A 10,126-nucleotide genomic window follows, 5' to 3' on the forward strand; every position below is an offset into this window, starting at 1 on the left:
GCCGAACCGGCCAGTTATCAAAATTTTTTTTTACCCAATTAAGCACAGCAGCACTCGCGCGGCCACAGGTGCAGACAGTGATGGTCGGTTGCGAACATTTCGGCTCTAAGAGCTGGCTCTTTTTTCATCGATAGGGGCTACAACTATGGCTACAAACAGAACAAGCAGACTTGGTGACCCTTTGTGCAAAGCATTGTGCTTTGTTGGAGGTTGCTGAAGTAGCTCTGTTTTTAGGTACTATATAATCATCAGAGGCTTAATCTCAATCTTAGATGCCTGGTCTTGTTTCGTTGTGTGCCCTAGGGAAGGCAAATGCATGGCATCAATGTATCAATGATATTGTCATGACACTTTTATAATTATATACAAATTTATGCTGGAATTATCACAGATATGATATGGCACAGCCCCAGTGGAGAGACCTGATAAATGCAGTTCATCAATAGAAAGAATGGGAGAAACTGCCCAAATGCAGCTGTATACGCTCTCTGTACTTGACTTGAAGGGTGGGTGCTGAATTATGACATTTTTTTATTTTATTTTTTTTTATCAAAGTCTTTTTATTGTTTTGTTTTTTAAGTAAACATATAACAACAAAAATACACACACAGTACAAAAAAAACAAAAAAACAAAAAAACCCTCCCACCCCACCTCTTCTATGCCGATCTATTACATCAACGTGTACATCTTGTGCTTGTAAAGTAACTAATATTAATCTCAGGCTTGTGCATATATAATACAACCAACAATTGATCATTACACAACTTTGTCTGCCGAAATACCTTCAATATAAGATAAAAATGGCTGCCAGGTATCATAGAATTTTTTAACAGATCCCTTGACTGTGTATCTAATCTTCTCCAGATCAATGTAATGCATAACCTCTTTTATCCAATGTCCATATGCTGGAGGATGTGGATCTTTCCATCTACATGGAATCAGTCTCCTGGCCAGAAGAGAGCAGAAGGCTATCATATTCCTCTGATGTTTGCTGAGGATGATATCTGCTGGGGCCACCCCTTAGAGAGCAATGAATGGTGACGGATAAATAATTTGTCCAGATACTTCTGATAAAGTATCAAAACTAGACTGCCAATACCCATGTAGTTTTGGACAAGTCCAGAATGTATGTCAAAGTGTGACTGGAGTCAGTTTACAGCGATCACATGTCGGAGCCAAGTCCTTTTTAAACTTGTACAGTTTAGCTTTAGACCAATGTAGACGATGTACCACCTTGAATTGAACTACTGCATGCCTTAGACAAATTGAAGAAGAATAAATAGTTTGAATAACCTTTTGCCAGTCTGAATCTGATATGGATTCCTCCAAGTCCATCTCCCACCTGTATTTCAGAGAATCCAAATTGGTATCATGGTATGAATTACAGTAAGCAGTGTATAAACTCTACTCTACACTCAGAGTTTGACATTACAAAATGTCTCAGTTGCAAATATCTGAAAAACTGTGATTTATTAATGTCAAATTTCTGTACCAACTGTTCAAATGAAGCCAACCTATTATCTACATATAGATCATATAATAAATGTATTCCTTTTAGAGCCCAGGTCTTAAAAGCTGAATCTGTTAATGAAGGAATAAACATGTGATTATTTGACACAGGGGCAGCCAATAATAACTCTGTACTTCTGAATGATCTACACTGATTCCAGATTTTTACTGTGTGAATTACCACTGGATTAGAAGAATATGTTGAGACTGGTTGATTAAAAGGTATCATGGAGCAGAGTAAAGTGGAGAGAGAACCATATACAATTGAGCCTCTTTCCAAGGCCACCCAACTTGGAACAGGAGTTTTCTTTTTTAACCAATATAATAAGGTTCTAATGTTAGCCGCCCAATAATAGTACATGAAGTTAGGGGATGACATGCCTCCAAGACTACGAGGTAATTGCAGCATCTTCCTGCCAATCCGTGGATGCTTTTTATTCCAAACAAACGCTGATAATTCGCTGTCCAAATTAGAAAAGAAAGACTCAGTAAGCAACATTGGCACACTCTGAAATAGATAAAGAAATTTAGGCATTATGGTCCTTTTGATTGAACTGATTCTTCCCGCAAGGGAGAGAGGTAGGGATTCCCACCTAGCAATGTCCTGCCTAAGATTCACCAATAGTGGTAGATAATTTGCCTTATAAAGGTCCTTATAGGATTGAGTTATCCAGATACCTAGATATTTAAATTTTTTAGAGCTAATTTTAAAAGAAACAGGGCCCATTGGCTTCCCTTCTATAGATGTCACAGGCATCACCTCGCTTTTTTGAAGATTAATCTTATAACCAGATATTCTAACAAATTTTTGAAGTAAAATAAAAATTTCTTATTTTAAACATTTTTTGCTACCTTTTACAAAAATGTAATTCTGAACATCAGAACTAGAAAAACATTTTGGCAAATATTATCTAGTTCAAGGTTATCAAATGTGAGAAAAAATGTGATGAAATAACTAGGGCTGCAACTATCGATTATTTTAGTAGTGATACAGTAATGATTGTTCCGATGTAGAACAATCGCTAATGCTAATCCTCGCTAGCAAACTGTGGTTATAGCGATCCGCTCTGGGAGCTAACAGCTGAAGTAAAGAAATAAATAACAGCTGAAGAAGACGACGGAGAACTTTAAGGCTGCTAATGTGGGTGAAACTCTTCGCTTACATGGAGACACCTGAGCGCTGCAGACTTTAAACAAAGCATCAAAGCAACAAATTTGCTTCGAGGATTTTTCATAATCGAATTATTTGAGTTACTCGAGGAATCACTGCAGCCCTAGAAATAACTTTTTTAAAATACTCTGTAGATCAATGAATAACAAATAACCTTTAACAAATTTGGAGTCCAATAAAATCTTACTATTTTCTATTTTTTTTAACTTTTGGATGCATTTGCCTGGGGAAAAAAAGTATTTCCTATCAACTTTTAACAAATCAGACAAATGAGCAGCTGTTTAAAAAACTGCACTTGTGAGATAATTCACTATGTTTCAAGAGAGCTTGTTGAGTGTTTATGCCAGTGGATTGCCTATGAAGTAGGAGAAATTTTGCTCAAATATGAAGCCTTTCTAAGACTGGAAACTGTTCATTTATACCCCAGCCTGTACAAGTGTGATTGAAAGCCAGGAATATGAATTGAGTTGATGCTTTAGCTTCCCACATTCAACCACAGGGAAGATACCACAGGGAAGATACCACAGGGAAGCCTGCCATAGACTTTGGTTTGATCTAAAACCATCTGAAGCACAGCTTCCACGGCTCTAGCTGCCCTTCAAAACACTGGTGTCCAAGCCTGTGCTTTTCTAATCTTTCAACAGTCACTATCACGTCTGATATGGTGAATAGATTTATGATTAAGTACTGTACCCCACTCAGACTGAGTCATTACCTCTAATTACAATGCCTCCTCAAGGTCCTTAACAAGTCTAGGCATACCACTACAAGCCAACAGGAAAACAAGCAGAGGCGCAAACACTTGACAAGCCAAGCATTTAATAACAACATCCTCCAGTCTTATCTTTCACAATTGATGAAACACGATCCTGATGTGACTCTCTGGAGGCTATAGCAGTTCATGCTGTGTTTGGACTGCAGACGTAACCAGACAGAGAAGTGTCGGTCAGCGTGAGACAGCAGGTTGATGACAACTGATAAACACTTCCACTGCCCTCTGCTCACTTCCCTTTTACAAAGCTCTCGTTGGGTTTTAAAACACACCCAGATGCACTCGCTTTTGTTGTCTCTGTATTCTTTTACTAGCAGTATAACCATTTTGACACCTATTTTGCATTAAATGTTATTTGTTCTCATGCTGTCATTTATTGTGCTGCTTTTCCAAAAGATCAACATAGACATCCATTAAAAACTAAAAAAACATGTACAGACTTAAATATTTAAGGAATAGCTTAACTGTTCACTAAATTTCAAAATAAACCATAATTTTAAAGTGGATCTATTACAGCCATTTTCTGTCCCCATTTTTTTACTTTTATCTGCATGACTCATAGTGGAAAATGATCCTTATGGATTTTATAGTGAGCCTTAGCACAGCCTCACGGTTTATCCACTCTAAAACAAGTTGTTTAGCTCTCTTTCCCTCCCTTTATTTGGACTCACATCCCTACCAATGTTAATGCCAAACCTTCTGAATACATGTAAAGGATCTGTCAGTATCTTGTGGCACTAGAATGTGAGCAAATTTATTTGGTCTAAATAATTTGGTCCCATTTCGTCCTAGAATTATTAGTCGTGATAACTGGCATTACCGTTCTACTTCTTTATCTATTTATTTATTGTTTAATTTAATGTAATACTCATTTTCAAGAGACTGATGCACTAGATTTCAAGGTATTCACTGTTCTTTAAGTGCAATACATGCAGTGTGTTTACAAAGTCAATGAGTAATCTTGATTTCAATACTGACCAAAATAATCGTGATTATGACTTTTTCCATAATCGAGCAGCCCCAGCTGGTGGGGCTTCTTGCTTGAGAAAATATGGAAAAGCATAAACATGATGACCTTGACTCTTCCTCATCTTTCAGAATTGAATCCAAAGTGATTCTGATTACTATCCTATTGTAGGGCAACTGGCTACAGATGTTTACCTACAGATCCATAAATCAGAGCAGTTATAAAAAGCTGCCTGGAAATCAACAAACTGTCTCTATCCATGACAGAAAAGCTGTAAAACCAGCTTACAGGTTTCCAGCTAAGTTCACCACATTGAAAGTTGCACAATGACACATTCCTAATTCTGAATTCCTTTTCTCTACTTGGAGGTGAAATGCTTTTTCCAGGCAGTTGAGTTTCATTGACACCACTGACATTCCTTCTGAGAAATGCTTCATTAGACATCCTTCATCGTGCTGTTGTCTGCATGTGCTCAATAGCTGTATAATCCCGCAAGGCAATCAGGGTGCAACAGCTCTGTGCGGCAAGTCGGAGTGCCGGATGAAATGTCTTTGTTAGTACTACCAGTGCTATAACAGGACTAAAGACCAGTGCCAACTATTGTGTACCACTGTTTACTGGATTCAACCTTCTCCTCAGTAAAGAACACTGTGTCACACTGAATAATGGCAAAGGAGGACGAGGACACATAAGAATACTGCATTATTATTTGGAGCAATTTAAACAAATAAGCGTGGACCAACATTTCAGCAGCTGTAGACTTGGCCCAAGGTCCAAATCATGAGGAAAACATTTGCTTTCACACATAGCTAGACTGAGGTTAGTGACCTGGAGTGAGCTTGTGTGTGGAGAGCGTCACCCCTTTTGAGCCTAAATGTCTATTTTTTAAATAAATGCTTCCTTGTCGTTTCAACTTTCACACCGTTGAATTAAAAATTTTGACCAAATCTGTACTCCTACCTTAATACTAAGCATGTTTTATGCGGTGTTGTTTGCTAAATGGAAACTTCCTAACGACTAAAATATGTTCAGTCATTTTGTGTCAAATGTGTGCAAAATTGAGCGATAAATACGGCCGCTCAATATTTTCTTGAATAGACCTGCTTTGTCTGCCTCTGTGGGCTCCTTGGATGGAACCTAGTTTCCTAACACAAGCTTTGTGTTGTGGCTTCAGTGCATCCTCTTGAGATGACAGGTAAAGAAAATAGCCATTTGGTTCGCACCTAGCATTAGCCCCAGTCCCCTCCTTCACTTATACCGAAAACAAATGTTCTCGTCAAAATCTCTGGCGTTTTCTTTTCCTTGTTACGCCTACATACATTTAGTAGGACAAAGGAAGATATTTTCGAAATTATGAGTGGGGTTTGGTAACTTCGGCATACATTCAATCTACGTAGTATGACACACATTCTTACTTTCTGTTTTTATCGTTTCTGCATCGACAATAGGAAGTGTCGCGGACAGGTTGCCATTAACTAACTGCAGGGCGAATCATTGACAGTCATTTGAATAAACATTCAGTGAATCGTAATGTTATAAAGCCATTGTTACGTGGAAACCGCCAGGTGAACTGAGAGCGTTTTGCTCTGAGGTTAAACGGGGTATTTTGCGCCCTTTTCTCCTCCATACAACAAGGGGGCTGCTTCAGCATAAGGTGCAAGAAATGATGCTACTTCGGAAACAACAGTGCGTAATTTCTTTAAGACACCCATGCCAGCTAAGGTCAGTCTGAGGTGAAGCACAATGTGCAAATCAAAGCGAGCAGTATCACGCAGTTCATGCATTGCATTACCTGGCCGTACACCTTTGGCATAGCCGGTTTACCAGTGCTCCGACGACTTCGATGCTGCGGATAGGCGCCGTAGTCCGACCCGCCTTTGACTCCACTACGAGCGGCCAGATGCAGCGCTCGAGCCGCGGAGCCACCTCCATCTCCGTCTAATAAATCCTCATTTGCTTCTATTGTGAAAAATCCTCTGTTTTGCGGCAGCATATGTCGCTGCTCAGGATGGAGACGGAGGGTCGACGAGTTTATTCCTGCAACACCGAGGACCAATAAATATAACAAACACCGAAGAGAGGACAGCATCTCTCCTGCTTGTGATAACGCCATGTTTGTGTATGTTTTGCCTTGTGGATTAGGTAAGACCGACGAGCTCCTTCTACTGGCAGTGACTGCTACATTCACAAGCCATGGGAATTTTCGGAAAGTACCACATTTCTCACTTTAAAATATGCTGTTGCTGGATCGGTATTACACGCAAAGGCAGTTAACAAGCCTCCAAGGGTCCACGCCATTCCTCTATGAAACGACCTGAAAGCAAAATTAAACAACGATAAATTCGGCAAATAAATGCGTTATCCGTACCAGAAAAAAAAATGTAAATGTGAAAATCCCATAAATATTCACACAAAACTCGGTCGAATTATTACATTACAAAAATACATGCAGACCATAAAAGTGCAATTTAAACCATAACAATAAAACTTTGACATTTAGTTGAATTCAATTCAATTGAATATTTTATAAAGCGCCAAATCACAGCAATAGTTGCCTCAAGGCACTTTATACTGTGACAAGACTCTACAGTATTCTGTAGAAAACCCCATCATTCAAATGACCCCCCTTTGTTGGTAATCGAAAGGTTGGTGGCTCAATTCCTGGCTGCTGCAGTCTGCATGCCAAATTGTCCTTGGTCAATATACTGAATGCTCAGTTGCTCTCCAATGCAACTGGCGGAGTATGAATGTGTGTGTGAATGGTAGATAGAAGGCACTCTGGCATAGAAAGAAGTGCTTGTGTGAATGGGTGAAAGAGGCGGGTTGTATAAAGTGCTTTGAGTGCGCAAAAGTATAGCAGAAAAGCGCTATATAAGAACCATTCCATTTACCTATGAGCAAGCACTTGGTGACAGTGAGAAGGAAAAACTCCCCTTTGGAAGAAACCTGTGGCAGAACCATAGGGACGTGCAGATTTACTGACCTTTTGATTGGTAGATAATCCACTCTATCACCTGCAAGACAGGCTTTTATTTTTTGTCTTATTGCTCTGAGTTAGATCATTACTACTCTCACATTTACATATTTATATTATATTCCCAAATTTCCCCTCTGTGGGACAATAAAGGCTGTTTCTTCTTTCTTCTTCTTCTTATCTAAAACATGCTTGGTTGATGCTGCCTATCTCAGTCCAGGGGACTCTGGCAAAATAAATTTGTAATCCCAAGAGTTAAAAAAAAAAAAAATGAAGAAGCTACAGCCAGGAGACAGATTGCTAATCTGGGGACAATGTTGTCTTGGCAGGAGCAGTAACATCTTGCTTTCCACTGCCTCTGGATAATAAAGACCTTTTTATTATTTGACACAAGCCAATGCAGTCCTAGTACCGGTCCCAAGCTTGGATAAATGGGGAGAGTTCAGGAACGGCATCTGATGTTGGCCAACAAGGTGCTGGTGGAAACTGTGCTGCTGCCGGCCAAAGACAAAGAAAGAGGACAGGGAGAAGGCATGTTAGGAGGCAGCCAGAGAGAAGGAAAGGCAGGAGTGTAGAGGTGAGAGTAGGGACCTATAATTTTTAATATATATCTTTTAAAATTAATTAATTAATTAAAAAAAAAAAGAGCACCACCATGCTCAAGGCCAGCACCCACCCCAGAGAGTAGTTTCAAGCATGCAGATGCAGATTCCTATATGAGTAATGCACAAATCATTTATTGATTTCCAATTCATGAGGATAGTTTTCTTAGCGATGCATAAAGCAGTAAGAACTATGTGTGACATATTTGCTTCCATATCTAATTCACTTACATCACCTCAAATGCACAGTTTGAGTGAGTTTGGGATACCTCAAAATGCTCAAAAAACTGTCAGCAAACACACAAAGTGTTTGCAGTTTGTCATATAGTGTGTCTGCTAGCTAAAAAAACAGATGGTCTCCAGGGAGAGAAAAGAATGAGAGTGAAGTTCACTCAGAGATGGAGAAAGATGTAAGAAAGAGGACAGGAGAGGAAGAAGAGAGGTTAGATTTAAAGCTAAGGACTGCTCAGTGACATCTAATAAACTGGAAGTTTAAAGCTTGCATTTTAAAAATCAGATCTTGTATCTGTACATAATGTGAAGTTGAGTTTTTTTTCATATTGTGAAAAATCCTGCAAAACAAACGGAGGTATTCTAATTAGCATGAAAATACTGCAGTTTAGTGCAGGATAAACAGGTTAGTTTGCTGTACTGTGGTGAGTTTACAGTAAAGCTCTGTGTTGGACTGGTGCACATCAGCTGTGGTGTTCATGCTCATTGTTAGGTTACATCATGTAGCAGTGATTAGTTTGAATTTAAGTTGATGATGCTTAGATTCATTCACTGAATTCAAGCTTCATACAACTGCAAACTGTCAGTATAAAGACAGTATAAAGAGTATACTGTCAGTGTAGGGGTGGAGATCAGCCAAGATAGCTCATTATGTTAGCTTGTTGAATCTGGCTGTGTAAATCCATAAAGAACGGTAACTGTACTGTACTCATTCCTGTTCAGGTGAGGCAGAGTCATCCTCTACAATGTAGGTAAGAGCAAACAGAGCTTTTTAAAAATTCTCTTTCTTTCTCTGCTCATGTTCTACATAACAGTGTTCAAGCTGAGTGCATTCATTAGAATTAGAACTTAGATTGAAATAAAGTTTGGATTCTCATGTAATAATATTGTTTTATTATTACATAAAGCACAAGGTTCAGTTAACTTGGTAGATATGTCTTCCAAAGAGCTACTTTTACTTTCTTACTTTGAGTAGATTTCAGAGGTTGTGCTTTTTCACTTTTACTTGTACTTCTACCACCTCTGGCCATTTTCAAGTTTGGGCAGAGCTGTGTAAACCCACCTTTTTTATGGAGAACCTGACAGTTGAAAACCAGCCAGTGTGAAAGTAGAGAAGAGGATTAAAGGCATGACATCAAGGGGAGAGTCAACTGAAAAATCTTCACTATAGCAATGGAAGCTTTTAGGAAAACAGTCAAGCAGCTGAAGCAAGAGAGGACCTTAGCCAAACCTGCTTTCACCAAGCAAGCAAACTATCTGAGCAGGGCTGCAGATAAGATGGTCAAACGTGAGCTACAAGAGGAGTTCAGCAAGCTTACTTCCCTGGCAGGATACGTCTGTGAAAAAAATGATGAATATGAAGTCAGCCTGCTGGCAGACACTGAAGCTGGGACCAACAAGGGTGAAGAAGTAAAGCTGGAAAAACAGGAGCAGGATGAGCTGAAAAAGACTACAGAGGAGTGACACAAAACTGGATTAAATAAGCAAAATGTACAGAACAAACTCTGGGACAGATATGGCAAAGATGAGGTTAGATCTGCAGTTCAAGAAGTAGATAAGCCTGTGGATGGGCTCCTGCAATGCCTGTGTCTGCTGTCAATAGAGATGGCTATGAGTTACATGTGGAATGTGTGACGAAGTTAGTCCAAGATGAACACACAAGCCCGGGGGTCGGCACCCTGTAATGCGGAAAGAGCCATTTGAACCCGGTTTCCACGGAAAACAAAGCAGTGAGAGCCGCAAATACTAGCGGAAGTTGGTAGCCGCTACCGCGAGTGACGCATATATTGAGAAACGAAAATAAATAAATAGATAAATAAAATGATTTTATTTTAATATTTCAAGATCACAATAATGTTCCAATTTAAAACTGACAAAAACAAAATGCACTTCAATTGG

General features: G+C 39.3%; 1 protein-coding gene across 3 annotated transcripts in view; it reads right to left on the reverse strand.

Moving 5' to 3' along the window:
- sorl1 (sortilin-related receptor, L(DLR class) A repeats containing) overlaps positions 1 to 6,533 on the reverse strand; it is a 129,625-nt gene extending 123,092 nt beyond the window's left edge. For 2 of the 3 annotated variants that reach the window (XM_030744184.1, XM_030744183.1), the window contains exon 1: positions 6,213 to 6,532. In XM_030744184.1, the coding sequence (XP_030600044.1) occupies positions 6,213 to 6,509 (297 nt within the window). In that variant the 5' untranslated portion in view covers positions 6,510 to 6,532. Of the gene's footprint in view, positions 1 to 6,212 lie in introns of all 3 variants that reach the window. The other variant, XM_030744182.1, reaches the window with a different exon arrangement.
- Between the last annotated feature and the right edge of the window lie 3,593 nt (positions 6,534 to 10,126).

The sequence above is a fragment of the Archocentrus centrarchus genome, chromosome 13 (assembly GCF_007364275.1).
Source record: "Archocentrus centrarchus isolate MPI-CPG fArcCen1 chromosome 13, fArcCen1, whole genome shotgun sequence".
NCBI classification, from domain to species: domain Eukaryota; kingdom Metazoa; phylum Chordata; class Actinopteri; order Cichliformes; family Cichlidae; genus Archocentrus; species Archocentrus centrarchus.